General features: G+C 37.0%; 1 protein-coding gene across 2 annotated transcripts; it reads left to right on the forward strand.

Moving 5' to 3' along the window:
- The first annotated feature begins 8298 nt into the window (after nt 1–8298).
- Nucleotides 8299–25361, forward strand: LOC121250504 (ATP-dependent DNA helicase Q-like 3). 2 transcript variants are annotated; one of them, XM_041149634.1, is made up of 19 exons: nt 8299–8609; nt 8739–8846; nt 8989–8996; nt 9089–9172; nt 9461–9601; nt 9709–9743; nt 10047–10130; nt 15964–16052; nt 18431–18583; nt 18662–18758; nt 19652–19655; nt 19759–19908; nt 20008–20100; nt 20177–20242; nt 20347–20480; nt 23814–23911; nt 24039–24169; nt 24405–24511; nt 24707–25361. In XM_041149634.1, the coding sequence occupies exons 1-19, from the start codon at nt 8459–8461 to the stop codon at nt 25164–25166; spliced, it is 2193 nt and encodes a 730-aa protein (XP_041005568.1). In that variant the 5' UTR covers nt 8299–8458; the 3' UTR covers nt 25167–25361. The 2 variants fall into 2 exon arrangements, with proteins under 2 accessions (XP_041005568.1, XP_041005569.1); XM_041149635.1 differs by lacking the exon at nt 8299–8609 and having other exon boundaries at nt 8739–8853.
- Nucleotides 25362–25670: the final 309 nt, after the last annotated feature.

The following is a 25670-nucleotide window of genomic DNA, read 5'->3' on the forward strand; positions in this document are numbered from 1 at the left end:
GGAAGCAATACAAAAGGAGATGAAAGACTTTAACTGTGATAGTTACCTAACTACAAACAGTCGAATAATGCTTTCTTATATGCAAGAATGGAAAGTGAATCATGTTACACATGAGTTTAACTTTATATCATATCACATAGCAAAATCATCTCTAGATTTAGTTGCTGGTAGAGTTTTTACTGAGGAAGACCCTTATGATGTTATGCCATATGTTAGGGGTGGGCAGCGGGGCCCCGCCCCTTGATGCACCGCTCCGTTCGCCCCGCCCTCAGTGGAGGCAAGGGACAAAGGGGGCCTAACCCCTTTCCAAGTTTCCCTCGCCCCGTTATATATACTAAAAAAAAAACCCCAAACGAAATGACGTCTTTTTGTCATTTTAGACAAAACGGCACCGTTTGGTCAGGGTTAATTAATCCCCCCTCCCGTGACTCCCCTCTTCCCCCAGCCTCTCCTTCTCAAAATCAAAATTCTCTCAATCTCTCTTAGTTCTTTATCCATCGCTCGCCTCTTCACTGTGTCCAGCATCCGCTCATCTCCGTTGCTCTCTGTGGTCGTCGCTCTTTGTGTCCTTCCCATCATCTTCGCCGAAGGTAAGCCCCAAATCCAAACCTCTTAGTTTTAGTATTTTTTTTTATGAGTTATGGAAAATAGAGGAGGGTTGGGATTAAATGAAGATGGATGATGGAATTTGTGAATTGTGTGCTGTAGAGAATCTTGATTGTGCATGTGATTTTTGAATGTAAACTGTTGCGATTCGTGAATCTGTGCTCTTGTGCATGAGTTTCGGATTGGAACCCTAAATTGGTTTAGTGTTCGAATATGAAACCCTAAAGAATTAGAACCCTAAATTAATTTAGGGATTTCAATTTTGAAACCTCTTAATTAATTTAAGGTTTTGGATTCCAATCTAAATAAATAAAGGCGCCTCTTTTATAAATTTATATGGTATGTCCTTTTATTCTAATGCTGTCTATTAATTCATGCTAATATGAATTGACATATTATAGTTGATTTTAGTTACTTAATAAAGAAATTAGTCTCAGAACCATAGATTTGAAGACGCATTTGTTACTAAATTTTTGTTGAACTTATTAATTATGGGTTTTTCTCAGATATTGTAATAGTTTTTATTTTACTTTTTCTTGTATGAGGGTTATAAGGTCTTTTAACATCTTTCAATTGTACTTTTGGGCTCGAGTGTGCTACTATTGGAAATAAATATGTTTACCAATTAATCGGTTAAAAAATGTTTAAAAAATTGGCACTAATTAGAAATGAGGCTAATAATATGGAATTAATCATGTGATTGATTTTGGGCAGCATTGCTTTTATATATGATACTCCTTACAATATTGGCCGGCCATTATATATTTGAGTTTTGTAGTATGACTATCTATACAAGAAAAAAAAAAACAAATGAAAAATGTTTTACTAGAAGAAATATTGGTTTACTAGAGATATGATTAGAAACTTTTCGTTACATTAAATGATTATATACAAAGTTATATTCTAATCGAGTATTAAAAGTAATTTTATTTTCCACTATTTTCAATCCAAATAAAATCGCAGTGTTTTTTTAACTAAAAACATCACAATTTCGAGGTATATTCATCAACCCACGAGGCAAAACTAATGGGCATACATTTTTATTCCTTTTTTTATGTTGTAGCCACCACTAGAAGCATAAAAGGATAAAAACTCAAAGTTTGATGAATATATAAGAAAAATCAAAACAAATTAGAGAACTGTGCTCCTTGTGATGCATATAGAAATATAGAAAAAAATTCATAAGAATTCAGAGTTGATTGTGCATGCTTATAATATGATGTCCATTTTGATTGTGTATGCTTATTTTATAAAATAAATTATAATAATGAAAATGTTAGTGGCATGTTGAAATTTGATTGTGCATGCTTATTTTATAAAACAAATTGTAATAATGAAAATGTTAGTGGCATGTTTTGATTGTTGATACTTGATCCCTATGTGTTGATTGTTAATGTTAGTGGTATGTTTTTGTTTTAATTTCAGATTTGTTGCTTGTTTTGGAGAATGTCTTCCTCTATTCCCTCAGATTTTAGTGATAGTTGTTCTACTCCTACCGGGCCTACCCTCAGCACTAACCCTAGTGACCCACACAAAACAAGAAACTTGTTTCCATAGTATGGTCTCACTTTACCAAACTAAAGGGTGGTGACCCCAATAATCCCCAAGCAAAGTGTAATTACTGTGATAAATTCTATGTATGTCACTATAGAAAACATGGTATATCACAGTTAAATGTGAACTTAGAAAAACAATACAAGAAGAGTCTAATATTGAGATCCTTACAAGAGAAGAGTGAATCTAGACTAGAGATTGGACTAAAAAAATGGCGGATGAGAGTAATGGGGTTTCTACATTTAAGGGGTATACTAAGTATGACTTCGATGAGTGTAAAAAAAAGTTAGCTCGTATGGTTATCATGGATGAGCTACCTTTTTAGTTTGTGGAAGGGAGAGGTTTCCAAGAATATTCTAGTTGCTTGGAACCTAGGTTTAATATTCATTCTCACCACATTGTGACAAATGATATTAAAAAAATATTACCAAAAGGAAAAAGATTTATTGAGGGGCTAATTGGCGGATTAAGTTGTAAGCCTCGCTCTGATACTTGGACATCCGTCCAAAATTTTAAATATATGTCTTTGACTATGCATTTCATTGACTGTAATTGAATATTACATATGAAAATTGTAAAGTTTTGTCTAATTTTCTATAACAAGGAAAGACGATTGGGAATGCCTTGGAGGCCACAATAAAGGAATGGAGGCTAGCACGAGTTTCAACGGTTACAATTGATAATGCCTCATTTAACGATGTCGCATTGGGATATCTTAAGACCTATCTTAGAGAGGAAAATAAGACAATTTTGGGTGGTGATTGTTTGCATGTTAGATGTGCTGCACATATTTTGAATTTAATTGTGTCTGATGGCTTGAGAGATGTTGATGACTCGGCTGCATGAGTTAGAATGACTATGATATTTGTGAGATCTTCTCCTGTTAGATTGGAGAAATTCAAAATCGCTACAAAGAATGCGGGCATAACATCCAATAATGACCTTTGTATTGATATTCCTATAAGATGAAACTCAACTTTCTTGATGTTGGAGGCAACCCAAGAATATAAGGCAGCTTTTGAATTATTGGGTGATGAAAACATCCAATATATCAAATATTTTGATGAGTACGAGGGATTAGGAAAGCCTATTAATAATGATTGGGAGGTAATTGCTATCTTTGTAGAATTTTTAATGCTTTTTTACGATGTGACATTAAAAATATTTAATTTTTTGTACTTTGCATCTAATGAGTGCACTTAACAAATATGTAGGGTGAAAGAAAAATTGGTTCGATGAGATGTGTATGAGTGACCATATTAGGATGAGAGAGATGAAATTGATGATGAGAGTCAAATATGACAAGTATTGAGAGGATTTGAGTAGGCAAAATATTTTGTTATATTTGGCTGTTGCTCTTGACCCTCAGCTCAAGATTGATGGTATGCTATATGGTTTGAGACTTGTACAAGGGGCCGCATGGGCTGAGCTTATTGGGTTCATGATTAGAGACACCCTCAGTTGATTGTTTGATGAGTTTCTCGTGTTCAGGGGTGATATCGCAACTGCATCTACCCCTACCCTAGCGTCTCTTCTAGAAGTCGGGGCAGGGAAAAAGCGTAGGTTGGTGTGGGCCCAAAGCCTCTTGTAGAACCCCCATCCAGTCCGTCAATCTACAAAGTCGAAATCGGAGGTAGACCGATATTTGACAATAGATCTTCTCCCATATACGGAAGGGTTTGATATACTAGTTTGGTGGAAGATCAATGCCGTGAAGTATCTAATTTTTAGAGAGATAACTCGCAATATTTTAGCCATTCTTATTAGCACCGCAGTCTCAGAGTCAGCCTTTAGTACTAAAGGACACATATTGGATCTATTTTGAAGTTCTTTGTCCCCTACCACTGTGGAGGCATTGATTTGAACGTAAAATTTGATCAAAAAGACTCAAATTCATGTTTAAGATGTTCTTGACTTTAATGAGATTGACGAGGAAGAGGGTGATGATTAGCCTAAATCTGGTAATCGTTGATTTCAATGTTTCATTTTATTATTTTGATTTATTTTATTTATATACATTTCATCGGTATTAATTTCAAATTTAATTGTTGTAGCCGTACATAATACGACGTCTACCTCTGTTGTAGTATGACTTCAACATATTGGACCCCGACCCACCATTGCCATTTGTCATAGGTTTGTACAATTTGTATTGTCCCTTAATTTTTTTTTTTGTATTTATGTAATTTTTGGTATCTAATTGTTTTTATAAACTTACTATCATATGCGTACCTCAAGCCTCAATCATAATTCCAAACCGAAATTCAAATGATATATTCTCAATATCAAGTCTTGATTCCCATCTCATCTTGGTTAGTTAGATTTTAATTTGTTTCTTGTTTATAATTCTACTTTATATTCCTATTCAATTGTTAATGCTTCAGATTTTATGATCTCACGACTCACATCAAGCAGCACTAAATTCTATTTTCACGCTTGGCCACCTATCCCAAATGTCAAAGTCAAAGTTCAAAGTTCCCATTGTTACTTTTATCATTTATGTTCAATTGACAATTGTATTTAGATTTTACATATTCAATTCTTTGTAATGTTGATACAATCACAATGTCCCTTTTATGTTTGTAATTTTGTAATTGTTTTATCTTAATTTGTATTATTGTAATAGTTTAGTTATTATAATTTTATTATAAATTCTATTATTGTAAATTGTAATAGTTTAGGGGTTAGGACTTAGGAGTATTAATAGTATTTATTTAATCTTCTTTTCTCTTAATTTGTATTTTTTTTATTGTAAATTTAATTTATTACAATTTAAAAAATTATGCATTTTTTTTTATTACTAAGCCATTTTGGGCCTAGAAACAGCTTCTAGGCCCATGGCCCATTTGGGGGTACAGAGAGGGGGGTATCTACCCGAACGGGGTACCCCGGCCCTGCACCACAGGGTGGGTGCCAGTGGGAAAATCCCCACATTGTATGGTATGGGTAGCACCCCTACCAAATGCAGTTGCTGGCTTTTTATATTTCTAGAGCATATGCATTAGTGTAGGCATTCTACACTTTTATGCAGTTTTTGACTAATATCAAGCTTTTTAGAGAATTAGCATTGGTGTAGCCAAATGTAAATATAAACTAAAATTTAGTTAACAACCCCATAAAATCGTCTACATTGGAAGAGGCAAAGGCAAATTTTTTGCTTACAAGCTACAGTAATTCTACATATTTGTATGGTTACCATTCCCCATCCATTGAATAATTTATGTTAATTTCTCTCTCCTCACACTCAAACTCTCTATCTTGACTCATAAGCCTTTAGACATTAGCTCAAGCGGTCTGCCAAGCGTCCCTTGAGCGAACACTAAGGTTAGTACTTTGCTCGAACTTAGAATCACGCATACCTCCAACACTTAGTCTGTCTGAGTTTGCTCAAGTCCACTATCGAGTACGCCTCAAGCGTACTCATTGTCTGAGTTTCACTCGAGTGCCAGGTCAAATGATAGTCGAGTGAATAATCTGTTTGTGCCTTTTCTACTTACAAACTAGGCTCCACATATAACTCAATAAAGAAGGGTGGACAAAATGTGTTTGTTGGTTTCAAGAATTGTAGATGAGATTGTTGGGTAAAAGTAAGATTGTCAAAATGTGTTTGTTAGTTTCAAGAATTATAGATATGATTGTTTGATAGAAGAAGGGTTGACAAAAGAAGATAGTTGACAAACAATAATTTAATAATAATTTTTTTGATTTAATAATTTAATTTAATTATAATTTGATTGTTAATTAATATATGATAAGTAGAATTGCAAAAAATGAAAAAGATAAATTAGAATAAATAAATATTATTATTAAATAAATAATATTTTATTATTATTTTGACTAATATATGGATAATCTAATTTGAGAATTTCTCTTGAATGGAATAGGCAAAAGACAAAATATATGATTTTAGCCAAATTTTAATTTTGCCTTTACCTATTCTAATGCTAATGCTCTAAATCTGGGTTGGAATAAGCAAATGCTACTGAAAATACTTTCATCTGTAGTTAATCTTGGAGTTATGTAGTATAAGAAATTGATTAAAAAATATTATTTTATCTCTCTATAAAAATCTAAATGTAGCCATGCACAATTAAATAAAAAACCTTTTAAATATGATGCTTTGTGTTTTTATATAATTTGATGTATTTTTTATGTCTTGTGTGATTTACAATTTGATCTAATTTGATTTGATCTAATTTGATTATGTTGATGCGTTGCAATTTTTTGTGTGGATATATTTGATTGTATAGGTTCGCGTTTTTAAAAATTATGAAAATGAAAATAGAACTGATTTTATAGATTTAAATACACGTTAGAAAAACAAATGATAAAAAATATTATTATATTAAGAATAAAAATTCTTTGTGCAGTCATTTTTGCTTATTCTTTTGTGCACTCTACTAACGTGATTGATTGTGTCACATTTTTTTAATATAAAATAACTACTTTGACCAATCACATCAATAGAGTGCACAAAAAATACGCAAAAATAACTATACATAGTAAAAGTCTATTAAAAATTATTGCTAATCCAATGTAAGTTTGATTTTGGATAAATTAGACAAAATGTAAAAAGTGGCATGTGTAGCCAAAAAAATACCTAAATCTAAGGGTGCAATACTTGTTCACAAGTTGTGTTAGGTTATGGATATTTAATTATATGGGTCAACCCACACTGCTCGTTAAGTTAAATGAGTTAGACACTCAAATTCTAACACGACCCATTCAAAGAACCAATCGTGTTGTGTCACATGTTTTGATCCGTTTAATAATTAACTAGAAATGAGTCAATACTATATGGTTCATTTCAACCTGTTTCATGTAAATGAGTTGAACTTACACGCAAAACCTATTTGACTTGATTAAAATAATTTCACATAAAAGTTAAAATCTATATTTATTAGTATCCAAAATATCTCCAAAAAATTAATAATCCTACCTACTAATAAAAAATACTAGTATTTTTCATATTTTAACCTACAATAATTAATACTACAAACCCAACAATAATAAATATGAGCATAGATTCAGAACTACAATTTCAACAATAAAAATATAAGCATATTAAAAAATATCGATATTACAACTCAACAATAATAAATACTATTATTTTTTTTTCTTGGCAAGTAAGCATTTATAGATAAACTAACGGATATAAGACACAAGTTCGGTGGGGTGGAAGTCCCCTACAGTCTTTCCAAATTCAACGCACATTACAACATAAAAGTAAAAACACAAAGGGGGTGATCGGAGCAAAAAAATTGACTCCCACCCAATTCCCACAAGGAGAGGCCGCTTAGTGACGGTTTTTATATAGTCTGATGAACAGACTATTAAACTGCAGCTAGAAGCCACAGTACAAAGGGGTGTGCTGCAACGTGTTGGTCTAGACTGGCTGGAAGGAACTGTCACATCCACTTTCACTCGATCTTCGGTTAGGGAAAGCGGAAACATAGTGTAGCAATAAAAAATTGAGAAGAATCGCCAGCGAGGGCCACCACTGGTTGTGGCGGCGCGTGCAATACATGTGCCACACCTGGAGAGGGTTGAAAGGATGGAACAAGAAGATTCGACGCTGCTGATCTTGACAGTGCCGCTCGTGGCTGCAGGAAGCTTCCACAGGTGTGGCGGCGCGTGAAACTCGCGCATGGCATAGACCGCACGTGAGGTTTATGTGCCACTCGAATGGGCAGATTTTTTCTGCCGTCTTGAAGATCGGCACCTGGAGAGGCTGATGGAGGGCACGTGTTTGACTTTGCTCTCCGGAAAGCAGCAAATCGACTAGTTTCGGTGTAACTGGTGAAAAACTAACATAAAAACTAAGGAAAGAAAAACCTAAACAGAGATTAAAGTTGGCGAGTGAGGGAGGTGGGTGAAGCCAAAGCTTCAACCCTCCTCCCCCCAACGAACTGATCAAGCTTTTGGAATCGGTGATTTGTTTTTAAAAATGAAAAAGAAAGCGAGAGACTAAGGTAATAAATACTATTATTACAATTCAACAATAATAAAATTTTTGTCTTAAAAAAAAAAACGAAAGAAGGACTTTTTACAAGTTTTCCTGCAAGCTTGCAAGGCCACTGGCCCATTTCTCAAGAGATCCAGCACAAAATAAAGGGGCACGTTCCGGGTTTTACCACGTCCTCAGAGAATAAAAGTACGACCCTTTTGTGTCTATTTTTCTGGGTTCTTCAGTTTCCTCTTCGTTTTCTGATTCTTACGTTCCAAACATATTTAGAAAAATAAGGGAAAGAGCGAGAAAGTGGTTGTGTTTGGTTGCAGAGCGTCGACAGGACTGGAAATGAAGAAGTCACCGCTGCCGCTACAGAGCATTCGCGGTTCCGTGAAGCAGGTTTGCGGAAAGGAAGCTCTGGCGAAACTTCTGAGGTGGCATTTCGGTCATGCTGAATTTAGAGGCAGGCAGTTTGAAGCCATCGAAGCTGTTCTCTCGGGTCCGTACTCTTAAAAAAAATTCTCTATAATTTCTGATCATTTAGCACGTTTAATCGCGCACACACGTGTGTGTATGCATATATTTATTGCTTATCACGTAGTTCTTATTTTTGGCCGCCGTGGTCTAGGGAGAGATTGTTTTTGTCTGATGCCAACTGGTGGAGGGAAGTCAATGTGTTATCAGATCCCTGCACTGGCGAAACCAGGAATTGTGCTTGTTGTTTGTCCTCTAATAGGTGAATGGTATTTAATCTTGGTTTATTTCTTATTGTTTCATATAATTACAGGGAGTTAAATGCTACTTAACATTTTTTGGTCTTTGAATGCAAGCATACATCCTAACTTCTTGCATTGTTGGGTGTTCATTTTACATCTCAGCCTTAATGGTAAGCAATAAGTACGGTATAAACTTTGTTCTATATTTGTTATCTTTGAGCCATTTGAGGTCTGGGTTTTCATCTGTTTTTATATATTTTAGGAAAACCAAGTTATGGCTTTGAAGGAGAAAGGAATTGCGGCTGAATATCTCTCTTCAATCCAAACATCACACGCCAAAAACAAGGTGACTTATCCGTGCTTTTGAGTTCCTTGTTTTTTTTCACATACATGTGGTACCTAGAGGCGCATCATAATAATGTATGGTGGTTATGATAGTCAAGAAGCTGCTTCCCTAGCTAAATTACAAAGGAGTGTTAAACTTGAGCTTTATCACGAATCAGGGAGATTATTCGTTACTTTAGGAAACTATTGTTTGAGACTTTATGCTTTCCAAGACTAATTTCTTAGATGTTTCAGATTTTGCGCATATTATTATAATTGGAATATTGGCATTTACTTCTTTAATTTGTAGATCCACGAGGACCTTGATTCTGGAAAACCATCACTTAGGCTGCTGTATGTAACGCCAGAACTGATTGCAACTCCTGGGTTCATGTCAAAGCTGACTAAGATCTATGCTAGAGGGTTGTTGAATCTCATTGCCATAGATGAGGTGTGAACTACTTGGCCTTTAAACCACTTGTATGTGTGGAATTTCAGTGTTTCTACTAGAATTTTTAGCTATATGTGTTTAATATGCTTGTTTTTGTGTAAATTCAGGCACATTGCATCTCAACTTGGGGCCATGATTTCAGGTTTGTAACATATCCACTGATGAGCGGTGGCAGATGATCTTTTAGACTAGATGCAAAAAGGCATTTCCTCTCATCATCATGTCGGGGATCAGTGTCATGCTCTTTCATTTGTTTTTTTAACAAGCATATTCTTCCATTTGTTTGATTGCCCAACATTTACTGGTACCTTGTAATCTTCTATCTAAAACAATGAAGAACATATTGTGATGTTCCAAACTTAAGCTTTTTGAGTTAGCTTGTGCCTGTGTCTGTGCGTGTAATGGGTAATTGTTACTATACTTCTTTATTATCAATTTGAAACAGGCCTAGCTACCGTAAGCTTTCATCTCTGCGGAACCGGCTTCCTGATGTACCAATACTGGCTTTGACAGCTACTGCTGTTCCTAAGTGAGTCTTCAACTTATTCTATCTGCAGGAAAAAAAATTGATTCATTTCTTTTTAAGTGATGTCTCTAGATCCTTTTTTTTTTTTTTTTAATTTTTTTTATAAGTAAAAATAAAGTTTTATTGATATAAAAGACATCGCCTAAGTACACCGGTAGTATACAACGAACATGCCTAATTACATCTAAGCACTAGTGAGAGATACAAACAAGTCATGAAAATTGTCTGTATTACAAATAATGGCCGAAGCCCAAGAGAGTAAAGTATTGTAAAAAACTCACTTCAGCTCATCCAAATAACACTTCATATCTTCAAAGCACCTCTTGTTTCTCTCCTGCCACAAGCACTGCATAATGCAATGAGGGATCATTCTCCACACAACAGCGATTTGGGCATTTCCCCTAATTCCTGTCCAACACCTCAGAATATCCCTAACTCTTCCAGTCATAACCCATGCCACCTCTGTCCGATTAAAGATCTCATTCCATAAACACTGGGCCACCTCGCAATGTAACAAAAGATGATCCACTGATTCTCCATCTCTCTTGCACATAGAGCACCAGTCTAAGATGATGAGATCATGTTTTCTCAGATTATCTGAAGTGAGAATTTGCCTAAGAGATGCAGTCCATACAAAGAAAGCAATCGTAGGAGGTACCATGCACTTCCAACTAGCCTTATAAGAAAAACTATGATCATTAGAAAATCCCGAGAGCCATATAGAAGGAGCACATAGAGAATTTTTTATTTCCACTCGGATAGCAAATCATCCTATCCTCCATCTCATTGTCCATTGACATTGCATATAACGAGTCAAAGAAATTAGCAAACATCCAACTCCCAATCTTGAGCCGCTCTTGAAAAACTTACATTCCAATGGACAACACCATTAGAAAATACCAATAAATCAGTCACAACAGTCTCTTTGTCATAAGAAATTTGGTATAGCACGGGAAACACTTGCTTTAGAGCCCTTTCACTACACTAGACATCATGCCAAAAATAAATGCCATTACCTCTTCTAATTGCCAATCTGAAAAACTTGGAGAATCTTCCCCATCCAGCTCTAATGTTTTTCCACAATCCCACACCACGTGTCCCCCTAATTTCCTTAGAACACCAACCCCCCCTCCCGCCTCCCCCCCTCCTGCGCGAATACTCCCATACTTCGAATCAATGACTAAGCCCTCCCCTTCCCTATGATATCTCCACAACCATTTCCCCAGAAGTGCTTTGTTGAAAATTCTCACATTACGCACCCCCAACCCACCGCATGGAACTTAGTTTCCTACTCAATGCCTCCCCAAAGAAAGTTGCAAATTTTTTTCTCAATACGAGAGGCCACACTTGTAGGTAGCGGAAATAGGGATAGAAAATAGGTAGGGATGTTAGATAAAGTGCTCTTGATGAGAGTTAATCTACCACCCTTGAACAAACATATCTATTTCCACCCAGCCAATCTTCTTTCAATTTTTTCTAACACACCATCCCAAATAGATTTTGTCTTGAAAGCAGCCTCCAACGGAAGATCGAGGTATTTCAAATGCAGCGAAGCAACCTTACAAGCCACCATAATTGCTAAGCCTTGAATATTGTTCACACCACCCACAAGAACCATTTCAGACTTCAAGAGATTTACCTTCAGGCCTGAAACGGCTTCAAAGCAAAGTAATACAACTCTCAAGTACTACATATGATCACTACTCGGCTCACAAAAAAGTAGAGTGTCATCAGCAGGAAGCCTCCAATAACCGCCTTTCTCAACATATGACTCAATGCTTACATAACAATGACAAACAACAAAGGGGAGAGGGGATCCCCTTGTCTTAATCCCTTAGAGCTGTTAAAGAATCATTTTGGTGCTCCATTTGCCAAAACCGAATAACGAACCGTAGTTATACAATACCTAATCCATGAAATCCATCTATCTAACCATACCTCCCAAGTGAATAACACAAAAAATCTCAATTAACATGGTCATAAGCCTTTTCCATGTCTAGCTTGCACAAGAGCCCAAGTTTACCCTCCTTAATTCTACAATCTAGGCATTCATTGGCAATCAACACTGGATTCAAAATTTGTCTCCCATTCACAAACACATTTTGAGATTTTGAAATAATACTACTCATAATAGTACTCATGCGATTGACTAGCACCTTTGAGATCATCTTATACACCTCATTAATGAGACTAATAGGCCAAAAATATTTCACTTCCACAACCCCAACTTTCTTAGGGATAAGAGTAATAAAAGACGCATTCATGTTTTTTTCGAATTTACCAAAGGTATATAGCTCCTGAAAAACCTCAATTATACCCCCCCCCCAAACCACATCCCAACAATCATGATAAAAGACCATCGAAAACCCATCCGGACCCGGGGTTTATCATTGGCCATCCAATGAATCACCCAAAGAACCTCCTCCGCTTCAAAAGGTCTCTCCAACTACATAGAGCTTAAGTGATCTCAATAGTCTCAAAAGGCATACCATCAAGTTTGGGTCTCCAAGGGGATTTTTCCAAGAAGGTCTTTGTAGAAATTGACAATGTGGTTCTTAATAGAATCATAATTAGAGCAAACATGTCCCTCAACCTGAAGCACCTTGATAGCATTATTCCTACGACGAGAATTAGCCACCCAGTGAAAAAATTTAGCATGTAAGTCCTCTTCCTTCATCCAAAGGACTCGTGACTTTTGTCACCATGAAATTTCCTCCATAAGTAGCACCTTCTCCAGTTCCGAAGTGATGGCTAATTTCCTGCAAGAGTCCACCTCAGAAAGGGGAGCGCTCAACTCCTTTCCGTCAAATCCTTTAATTCCTCCATAAGGGGCAGTTTTTGACTAATGTGTCCAAAGACTTCAGCATTCCACCTCTTCAATGCTTTCAATTTCCTAGCCAATATAAAGCTTGTTGAACCCTCAAAAGAATACGAGGACCACCACGACCTCACTTTCTCCCCAAAATCCTCAACTTCTGCCACATATTTTTAAACTTAAAGTATCTTTTTCCCTTGTGAATGCCTCCACAATCTAGTATAATGAGAAATGGTCCGAGCAAACTCTATCCAATCTCTTCTACTGCAAGGTAGGGTAACGTGCCTCCCATGAAGGAGATACAAAAAATTTGTCCCAATGAGACCAAACCCGATTATTAGACCAAGTGTGCATGCCACCAACAAGTGGTAAATTCACCATATCCATGTCAAAGATAAATTTAGAAAAATCATTCATTGCCTAGCTATACCGACTTCTCCTGATCTTTCACTAGGGGAGTGATGTTAAAGTCACCACCAATACACCATGGTAAATTCCACCAGCTGCCCAAACCCGCAAGCTCCTCCCATAAAACCTTCCTATGTATGTCCACATTTGGCCCATACACACTAGTGAAAGCCCAACAAAAACCGTCCTCCACATTTTTGAACGAACATGCCACCATATAATTTCCAGCACACTCCTCGATAGACTCAACACCTTTGAGTCCCACATATAAGGATAACCTCGGGTGCTCCCTTAGAAGCAAGGTACACCCATCTCACAAATGGACAGCCCTAAATGCTAGTGATGATGCTAGGATCCATGAATTCCATCTTGGTTTTCTGCAAACAAACAATATCCAACTTCCAGTGGCATAAAAATTCTTCACCCGCAGACGCTTATTGGGATCATTAAGACCCTGAATGTTCCAAGAAAGAATTCTAGGCTTCATGGGTAGAAACAACCTTTCCCTTGGATCTACCTTTGCTAGTACTCCCCTCCCATCCGTCATACTTGATTGAACAAGTGAGACGCTTCAGCTCCCTCTTTTTCCTAGAACCGGATCTAGGGGATTGAAACCGACCCTCCTTTATAGTGATAAGTAATGCCCTGAATTGCTCCTCAAACCTGTCACAAGAAATCCCCACACACTCCTGAATATCCTTAACTTTCTGAGTCACCCAATCCGATGGTGAGCCTCCTGTTGTAAGCAAGGGAGACAAGGTGCATAACAGTTCCGGGTCCACCTCGGCCTCCTTATACACCAACTGAAGAGTATAATCCACATCCTCTGACTCAGACGAGAAATCAAGAGGCATTGACTTCTCCTCAGCGACCCCATGCCACTCTCTGCCCCTTGTACCATCCCTTGGGCTAATTGAACCTGCCCAGAGACCTTCGTTAGGGAGAAAATCACTTGAGCCTCTTCCCCACTACCCATCGGCCTTATCTGTGGATGTTGTCACTGAGATCCCACATCCGCTAGTGAGAAAATGTTGAGATCCATTTTTGGATCGGCTGTTGGCAACTCCACGATCACCTTCTGAGCCACCGTCGATGATTCCCCCGCCACTCGCGATCCTGATGGGTTGATTGGCACGTGAACTATGGTCCTCAACACCTTGGCTTCTTCATCACCTTCTCTTGGGTCCTCCATCCCCATCGATGAACTCTTGGGTACCACCGTCGCCTTCTCATGAGTCCAATGAGTGACTCGTGTGTCCGATGGTACCTTGGCACCTTCTCTGGCGAGGTTGACCAACTCCCGATGGTAGAAGGCCTAGCCTCTCCATTCTCCCTGACTCTCCACATGGGCTGGGTTCTAGCCCCAAGGTTTTCTCTATTTTGCCCCATTTCTTGAAGCCTAACCGAGTGACCCATTTAGTTTGGACCTAACCCGGTCGCTTTTAATAGCCCTATCGGACGGCCCATTTGCTTAGAGCCTAGCCCAGACTCCTTAAGTTACCCGCCTGTTACCTTAGATTCCTTTAATTGCCAAAGGGCCCCATAGCCCAGGCCCATTATCTTGCCTGATCCATTCACATCACTTCCCAAGCCCATCTTATAATCCTCCTCAATGCACCGTATTAGAGCCTCCACCTTCTCTTGCATTGTTGACAACTGCATTTGCACAACCAGCAAGGTACTGTGCATGTCCTCCTTTGCCATACCCACGACATGCTTGCTTCCTCCACCTCTCCATTGTGCACTTTCTGTCCCAGATGTAGGTGGAGCCTTTTCACCCTTGTCAGCACCCTCTGCTGCACTAGAGCCATGAGTCGGCACATTCTGCTGCACCAGGACCTCCCTATACGAACGGATCTATGAGTGGTTCACCACCACCAATGGCCTCCGCGCTACCCCTCCTCTGCCATGAAACTCTTGCCCTCCCTCCATAAATGCCTCCCACAACTGCCTCACACAGTGCATCAGCTATTCTCCTCCAGCTCTTACCTCCCAACTCTTTAGGTATGAAAATGAAACTTTTGGCCACCACTACCGTACTCCACTAGAGCCATTAATGTCCACGAACGTTTTGCGATGAAGCTTTTGGTACCCTCCCTTGAGGTTGTGTAAAAATCGTTCTTTTCACCCTTCATGCAATCCTCCAGTGTTTTGGCAAACCAATGCACCGTAGGAATTCCCAACCTCATCTCCTTCACCACCCTCCTAATCCTCTCAGTAATGAACAAGAACTTCCCATCCTTTGACAAGACAAACTCCTTTGATTCTATCACCAAATGTTTCAGAAACCCCATAATCCCCCTAATCTACTTAAAACACTAAACCAGTAGTAATCTCACCAAAGAAACCCAAAGAGCCTCTGGAGTATATACTCTTGAGAGTGAAGCTTAGTTATAACTCTATTATATCCCATTGTCTCTAGATTCTTTTCTCATTAATGCAAGTACTTGAGTTTAAACTACAATCTAGAAATATTTGACGTGTATTTTGCCATATTCTCCTCAAACTTGTAATCACTATATGGCATAAAGATTCACATTGTTTTTTCATCTTCAATTGTTTGTAAAGAGCAAGAAGAAATATTAATTCCTTTTATTATTTCTTGTTCTGCAGAGTTCAGCAGGATGTGATAGAGTCCTTATGCTTGCAAAACCCATTAGTCCTAAAATCATCTTTTAATCGTCCTAATATATATTATGAAGGTGGGTCCTACAAAATTGACTTGATGCCAATCCAATTTCTTTTTGCGCATGTCAACTCCTACAAAATTGACTTGATGCCAATCCAATTTCTTTTTGCGCATGTCAACTCAGATTATACAGCTGTGAGTACTTAGTGTAGCTGGCAATTGTTGACATGACTTATAGACCCAACACAAACCCAACATTCAGAGCTGACAACTTTTGTCACAATTTGTGAACCTGACATGAACTCTACATGAAATTAGCAGGTTAGGGTTGAGGGAATGACTCTTTTAATTAAATGGGTCAGGTTATGTTGACTCATATGACCTGAATCCAACTTGACACGACCCAAACCTGACACGACAACACGAATTGCCAGCCTATACACACTAGTTGATTGTGACTTCCTGATTTTTCTTTTAGTGTGTTTCCAGATGTCTTTCCTCAATTACATGCATGTTGCTGTGACAATTTTCATGCCCAGAGTAGTATAATGCCACAGGATAGTGTATAGACTGCTTTTCCACCTTTTCCCAAATTCATTACTTACAAGATTCTCATGAAGCCGCAACTTTCAAAGTAAACAAAATAAAACACCGTAATATAATAATCTTGAAAAATTAGCTTTTAAGGTAAAACCATCAATGCTAAAGTAATTACAATAGTTTATTGTTGAAGATACTATGCCATAGATTGGAGGAGTGGTGAACTGGGTCTTCATCCTTATTTTCTCACTACAAGGATGATACTGTGATTCCGACTGCCAGACACCTGTGGACTAAACTGAAATCTCTTGACTGGACTTTTAGGTACAAATCAATCTCTGAGCTCAATGATATGTGCTATATATAAGGATGGCTTGTCCCAAGAACTAATGTATAAAAGTTCTCAATTAGTTTATAAGCTACGATATGATGCTGATGGAAGGGGGTTGTTGGGCTAAAGAGAGAAGAAGAAAAAAAACAAAGTACTTTTGTTTAAGGTAGTCCTTTCTCAACAGAAGGTCCAAAAGGACTGGGAAATTTTCATTCATTGCCTTGTAATTGGGAAATTAGGAATTGTGGAAGTAATTTTATGACTCTGCATGAGTTTGACTGTGGTTTTTATTTTATGATGACATAATTTTTTATACATGATCAAAAGACACTATCCTGTTACAGAGGTAATATTATACATCAGATACATCTAACTAGAGAAAGTAACAATGATCAATAAAGTTCTGAAAACTAAACTGAAACATAAATGGGCAACCACCCTCAAGGATAGCGTATTAAAAAATAAAGCTTCGAGATCATCCATTGCCCTTCTGCTGTATTCTAAACTTAAATAATTTCTTTGACGCCAAATCCACTATAGTAAGCAAGTCAGTAATCATTTTCCATAATAGTCTGCTAAGTTCACTCTCAAAATGACCTTTCCAGCATGCTAATAGATCTGCCAATTGTCTTGGCATCACCCATACCAGCCTGAAGAGGCCAAAACTTTTTTGCCACAAAGTACTAACTATTTGACAATGAAATAGGGCATGATCTATAGTTTCCTTAGACTTTGCACATGCAACATCTCTATTATCACAAAATACTCTTCCATACGTTCTCTCTAAGGTAAGGATTTTCCCTAATGTAGCCGTCCAAATAAAAAGGCCATTCTTAGAGGGTCTTACTTCCCCAGATAGGCTTCTATGGAAACATAACACTGTTGTGAGGGATCAATGCATTACAGAACAACTTGGCTTCAATCACCGGTCTCTTGAATATGCCCCATTGCATCTCGTCGTCCTGTCTCATATATGTAGAATATAACTGAGCATAGAATGAATTGAAAAGTCATTTCCTAATCTTTTTCCATTTTGATTACGTCCACTACCCATTGAGGAGATCTATTGGAAAGCTGTATCTACCACCGATGCATCTTCAGCCTGAGCGAGGCAGAATGGATACAAAAGAACCCTTCAAGAAGTCAATGTTTGAAACACACATCATGATAGTAGTTTATTCTAGATCTATCTCCCACATCATATATGGTATGGCGTGAAATGAAAAGTGAAAACACCTCCTAGCCCCTTATAATATTTTTCCAGTGGCATGAAAACTCCCCCTAGCCCCTTCTAACATTTTTCCATTGTCCAACCCCATATGTTCCATTCACCTGATTAGAGCTCCCTCCAACGCATGCACTATCATATTTTGTTTGAATTACCACTCTCCATAGGATCTATCTCATTGGTATATGGCCATAGCCACTTTTTCAAGAGGGCTCGGTTGAATGTAATCATTTTCTTGAGACAGTTTGATTGTGTGATTTATGATTCACAGGTTTCTCTTAAAGTTTATTTTCTATGAGAGACTGTTACTCTGTGGAGGAGGGAATTCTAACTAGAAGTCTCAATGATGCAGTTCGATACAAAGATCTTCTAGATGATGCCTATGCCGATTTGTCTAATCTACTCAAAGTGACTGGAGATGTTTGTGCAATTGTATATTGCCTTGAACGTACAACCTGTGATGACTTGTCTGCTCATCTATCAAAAACTGGCATTTCATCTGCTGGTAACTTGCTGTATTTCTGCCTTCAAAATTTTAGTTCTGGAAAAGATTGATATATTTAAGTGTTATCCTGCTTTTCAGCTTATCATGCAGGACTGAATAATAAAGTGCGGACATCTGTTTTAGATGATTGGATTTCTTCTAAGATACAAGTAGTAGTGGCCACAGTAGCTTTTGGGTATGATCGTCTCTCAAAATCTATAATAATGGAGCCCATTTATGTTCTTTTCACTTTTTTCTTGCAATTGCATACCCTCTGATCCTGTAGGACTAACTTACAGCTGCTTTCTTGACTTAAGAATGTCCCATCATTGCAATATTAGTGTTCACTGATTCGTTTCACCGTTAAATTTCATCTAACAAAATGCAATATGTGGCTCTTGTTTTTCAAACTTTCAACACTATTTTTTGACGAAGTTATTTTTGTTGAAATGATAGTTTCATGATGTGGTTTCATTCGCTGAAAATATGTGTTTAAAATAGTATTTTTTATTCAGTTTTTATTTTTTTTTGGGATTTTATTTTTACCTTTTTTTCAAATAGTTCATAAAATAATAGAGTTTAAATAATGGAGTTACAAATGCCATAGTTTTATAAAATGTTTGCTCCTAAAGTATCTCAAGAAATATTTGTAAGCATTTGCAAGAAACTGGTCTCCAAATGATTTTCAGAAAGCGACTTTCCTTTATTTTGTTACTTTGAAACATTTTTATTTAAGAAGCTAGAAAACCAATTGTAGGATTTCTCATAGTATAGGTTTCTTCTTTTATACTTCTGTGTAATGCCAAGCTCCTTAAGCACAATCTTCATATGATGTGGTGGTTGCTCTGAATAGTAAGGTTTTCAATGGGAATGATGAGCTTTGTTAAACTTTCCGTTAGGTAGGGGCAATATATGCTTACTGCAGTAGTTTATTTGAGGAAAGTTTTTTTTAATACATTTTGCTTCACTCATGATTTACCTAAGATTTGTGATGAGCATTCCTTGGATTTATCCTGATTCTCATCCTTCATTTCTGCTTGGAGCTGTTCTGGTGCTTGCACAGTTACTGAGCTACTGATATTCCTTCAGGATGGTATGAAACTAAATTTCCATTAGTGGGAATCATATTTCAAATATTGGTGCTATCATTAAGATATCTTCTGCCACTAATGACTTAGGGATTGATAATTTTTTAGGGTATTGATAGAAAGGATGTCAGAATTGTTTGCCACTTTAATATTCCAAAGTCAATGGAAGCCTTCTATCAAGAGTCAGGTAGAGCTGGCCGTGATCAGTTACCCTCAAAAAGTCTTTTGTACTATGGAATGGATGATCGCAAAAGAATGGTCACTTCACTGACTTCAACTCTGCCGTACTTTTATACTTTTAAGTTGCACAGTTTCATTGGCTTAATGCCTTAAACTATTTTTGGAGTTATGTGGCAGGAATTTATTCTTAGCAATAGTGAGAAGAATAAGTTACAGTCCTTGAGGTCAGAGGAAGGATTGTCAAAAAACTCCTTGACTGACTTCATTCAGGTGATTATTTAATGATATCCGAATGAAATCTCTCTACTGTTAAATGTCTTGTAGTATCTAAAAACAAAACTTTCAGATGGTTGAGTTTTGCGAAGGTTCTGGATGCCGAAGGAAAAAGATTCTTGAGAGTTTTGGGGAACAGGTATTCAACTCTAGGTGTAATTTGTGGTTTGTATGTGCTGTAGGCTGCTCTATTTCTTTATCAACACTAAAGTAAAGTTAATCATTTTCCATTATTGAAATTAGGTACCTGCATCACTATGTAGAAAATCATGTGATGCTTGCAAACATCCAAACTTAGTGGCCAAGCATTTGGAGGAACTCACAACTACTTGTGCTGTTCGGCAGAAAAGTAGTTTTTCTCAAATTTTTATAAGCAGGTACCTTTTTTTTTTTTCAAAAAGTAATTTTAAAGTGCTTTGTGTGCGTTGGAACTTTACCTCAAATCACATGATGCATATTGGATGCTACCAACCTTAAAACATTACACTTTTGCGTTCGGTATAAAATATTCCTTAAGAAAATCAGAGTACTTGATTAGAAATGAAATCTCTAAAAAATTACGTTGTTTGGAGGCACTTTGTTAAATTTAAATAAAAATGTCATGTGCTACAAATTCCTTGAAAACTGAAGAAATAACATCAGAGCTTTTCCTCGGTGCCTCAAGCCGCAATGTCGTTGTCATCCCCCTGGACAACATCCTCACAAACGTCCTCATCTGGGGTGGGAAAAACATAAAAAAAAGCTAAAACAAAAATGAGTCGAATACTTAGCAAGAACCACATCATGCAGTAAACATTCTTGAAAAAAAACATTACCTTCCAGCTTACATAAACCTTTACCTCAAAACATTAAAGAAATATTATTTTCCTTAACCTCAAAGCATTAAAGAAGCATTATTTTTCTTAATGTCAAAGGCATAAGCATTCTTTCCTTAACCTCCATTCTTAATGGCTGTTACACACTGTTACCCCCGTGTGTTAGGGTTAGCGATCCTTGTGGTCAATAGTTCTTTCCGTGGCTAGCGTTCTCAGGAATGGGTCATAACTAGGTGCAACGTTAGTGATGTGACGTTGCAATCCATCCCTACCTTGTGGTACCATCTTCATTGTCATATGGCCCGTTCATTCACTACTAATAAAAAAAAATTATGGCCCATTCATTATCCTCATCAAACACATGCAGTCATACATTTTCATTTTCTTTTCTTTTCTTTAACTTTACCTTACCTCACTTTTCATCTTTAAATTACATAGTTACACAACATAGTAATCAATCGCCATCATTTATGCAATTCTAAAATCATATGAAACTTCCTTCATCATAAATAGGGCTCATGAAAAGGGGCTTCCAACAAAGGCTTATACATTTATATACCTTTATAAACATTTACTACATACAAACAGTTGCAAAAGACCTTTTAGTTTACATAAAGCGATGTGTAGAAAGACATGATCACAGTCACTTACCTTAGTCCTCGTGTAAACTAAGCGATTAGTGTCTCCAAGCATTAAACTGAACCTATAATAATGAGGCAATGTGATAAGCATTATTGACATTAAACAGTAGGGGTGTGTTACGCTAGCCTTGGTCCTCCTCTGTTTTCCATTAACAAAACAGAGCATATGTGATGTGATTTGTGTGTGTTAAGAGTGTGATGCGGGGTACCACAACGTGAGAGACTTACCGGTGATCCTTGAGCAGCACATGAACGAGATTTAGCGACGCTTGAACACGGTGACTTCATAGTGGAACAAATATCACAGTAAACCTCGCAGCATTGCTCTTCTTGCAAGGCTAGTCTGTTCTTGCAAGTCACGGTTGATGCAGCGATTATCAGCAAAGCATAGCTACGAGAAGGAGGGGGAGGAGAAGAAGAAGAAGAAGATGAAAGTGAAATGGCTAGAAAACTGTTGGAACTGATCACGAAGGAGGAAGAGATGTATTTATAGGATGATAGGTCGGTTGGACGTGTGGGATTACACATCCTGTGCATTACGGGAATAAATCTTCACAACCTCTTCACACTCCACACTCCACATTTTTTTTAAATTTTTATTATTTTTTTCTTTTATCAAATATTTATTATATGAATAATAAATAGAAAAATTGAAATAATTTAAAAATAATAAATTTAAAAAAATTTTAAAATTTAAAAAAATGTGGAGTGTGGAGTGTGGTGGATGTTGTGTAGCAAAACTCTTCATGCAATTACTCCTGCAACTGGGTCGGGTCGTCTGAGAGGAGTACGTTCGAGTTTATGGTTCTGGGTCACAGGTTTGGGCCTTCCAAAGGATATAAGTTTTGGTTCTAAGCCCTATTCTAACCCACTGTTGTCTCTAATCCCACTCTTACCTGCAGAATTCACACACTAAATTCTCTAAGTGTCCGAATTCTAGTATTCTTTGAACTAATCCTGATAAAATAATAATAACCTAATTTACATGTAATTATTATTATCAATTAGATAACCAATCATACCTAATAATACACTAGTAATATTATTTCTAAACCCGGTTGGGCCCTCAATTATAACCTTTATACTTATCAAAAAATAATATTATTTCTAAATAACCGGAGGTTACAGATATAATTGTTACGTAATGGTTTGAATTTTAATTGGAACAAATAGCTGACCTTTTGGCTTTGTATTGCACTATTTACATAAATGGTTCTCTCTCTCTCTCTCTCTTAATGGTTTTCTTAAGAAAGGAAACTCCTATAATTTACAAGCTCATCCCCTTGAGAGTGAGTGCAACTCTTACCCACATCTTCTTTCCTTTTCCATGAGGTAGCTCCATAAAGTAAAACCATTTCAACGAAGGAGGAAGAGATGTATTTATAGGATGATAGGTCAGCTGGACGTGCGGCGTTAGACATCCTGTGCATTACGTTCATGCAATTACTCCTGCAACTGGGTCGGGTTGTCTGAGATGGGTACATTCGATTTTATGGTTCTGGGTCACGGTTTTGGGCCTTCCAAAGGATTTAAGTTTTGGTTCTAAGCCCTACTTTAACCCACTGTTGTCTCTAATCCCACTCTCACCTGCAGAATTCAAAATACTCTAGGTGTCCAAATTCTAGTATTCTTCTAACTAATCCCAATAAAATAATAATAATCTAATTTACATCTAGTATATTATTATTAATCAGACAACCAATCATACATAATAATACTACTATAATATAATTTCTAAATCCCGGTTGGGCCCTCAAATATAACCTTTATCCTTATAAAAAAATAATATTATTTCTAAATAACTGGGGGTTACAGATATAATTGTTACGTAGTGGTTTGAATTTTAATTGGAACAAATAGCTGACCTTTTGGCTTTGTATTGAACTATTTACATAAATAGTTCTCTCTCTCTCTCTCTCTCTTAATGGGCTTCTTAAGAAAGGCAACTCCTATAAATTACAAGCCCACCCCCTTGGGAGTGAGTGCAACTCTTACCCACATCTTCTTTCCTTTTCCATGAGGTAGCTCCATAAAGTAAAACCATTTCAAAAAACTAATCAATACATTATTTTTTGCTAACCAGGTTTTTCCCTTTTTCATCCATAATTTGAAAATACCATAATGCATCAGATCATGTATTTCATATTTTGATTGAGTTTAGCATGACTGTCGCAATCTGCAGTTGAAATCTGATTTAGATATGTATGGAACTTCACAGCATAACTAATTAACATGTTTTTTTTTTCTATTTCAGCTCCTCAGATATGATTGACGGAGAACAATTTTCTGAATTCTGGAATCATGATAATGATGAGAGAAGAGATTCTGATGAGGATATATCTGACTATGATGGTATATCTCCCTTTTGTTAAAATCATTTATCTTCCTTTGTGCGGGGTGCCCCCTTTTCTTTCCCAGAGGCAATGGAGGGTTTGTTTTACTGTGCTCTTTATCTCACTCGTTTGGTTCAACTTTTCAGACGATACCACTAAAGCTGTTCAGAGCCTAGCAGGGTCAAAGTTACCATCACATTTGGGACTAGACGAGAAGATGGAGTTTTTACAGCGTGCAGAAGAAAGATATTACCAGAATAATATCTCTGATAGACAGGTTGAAACTACAATGGTCTGCACCTTAGTATTTGCAGTTATGAACGATCTGCTTGGTAAAATCAGCAAGAACATGACGTGACTTGCCTTTCAAGCCATGCAAAGAGGAAAATGACAGCTAGTCTAATATTTAGAACACATCTGTCTAATGAATGCACGAACTCAATCTGTTTGATATCTAACCTACTTTAGATTTGTTTTCCCTGCCTGACTACTTGTTTCTTTTTTCATGACAGAATAAGAAACTAGAGAAGAATGTCATATCTGAGACTTCGAGGGAATCAAGCAAGCAAAGATTACAAAATGCTCTAAAGCAGGCTCAGCAGCGGCTTGGCAACTTGAAGTATGCTCACCATTCTGCCTGCGTAGAGTTGATTTATTTTTGATCTTAGTAATTGGCATACAAAAGTGATTTGTTTTGGTAGTCCATTATATTAACATTAGTATATAAAGTTGTTCGATTGTAATAATTGAAACTTCTGATAAGTCAACAGTCAAGACCATTTAACTGGGCTCCTGGTGTTCGTGTTTTGTGCAGAATTGATGTGGAAACGTCCGCTTGTTTCCTTGAGAAGGAGTGCTACAAGAAATATGGGAAGACTGGAAAATCATTTTATTATTCACAAGTGGCGAGTACTGTAAGGTGGCTGTCAACCACAAGTTTGTCGGAGTTAACAACTCGGCTTGGCACTGCCACCAGTTTGACCTCGGAGGACATTTTGTCTAAAGCAGAGCCTTCTACAACATCATTGCCTTTGTTGGATCAGGGACCAACAAAATTCACAAGCGAAGAGCTCAATGGCAGCTCTAGATCGGAGATTTCTTTAGGAGTTTCACCACTACAAAGTACTTCCTCTAGTACAGATCTTCCGGTAATTCCATCGTTCTCCGATTATGTCAACAGCAGAAAGGCAAAAGGAAGCCTAACTAATACATCACAAAAGCAATTACCTAGAACAACAGTTCAGAAGAACCCCGGGAAAAGGATGAAATTGTAACAAGGCTTTTTTTCTGTTCTCAAGTAATTATTGCTTCGGTTCATACAGTTTCGGGGAAGTAGTGTTCGAATGAGATTGCAAAACTTTTAGAATGATGTATTTTTATTATATGCATTCTAGTGTATATGGAATACTATCTGTCGACCCGACAGAAACGTTGTAGCGCTTTTGAAAAATCGAATGTCGTTTATCCAACTTTGCATTCTACTTTTTCTCATAAATAAACAAAAACGTGGCGGTGAGACCATTTTGAGCCTGATTTCATGGGTGAGCCCCAAGTACAAGTACAAAAGACTGATATGCTAATTACTATCAAACAAATGCGCATATTAATTTAAGATTTCACCCATATAAATATAGATCATTGTGATCATAAAGAGACAACTCTTGTGTAACAAGAAACTCCAAAAAATAACCAAACTAGATATTTTTATTAATCCAAATCAGAATATTTCTACGGGCAAACATTATAGTATGCAATTTATCATAGATAATTTTCTCTAT

Source organism: Juglans microcarpa x Juglans regia, chromosome 2D (assembly GCF_004785595.1).
Source record: "Juglans microcarpa x Juglans regia isolate MS1-56 chromosome 2D, Jm3101_v1.0, whole genome shotgun sequence".
Taxonomy (NCBI): Eukaryota; Viridiplantae; Streptophyta; class Magnoliopsida; order Fagales; family Juglandaceae; genus Juglans; species Juglans microcarpa x Juglans regia.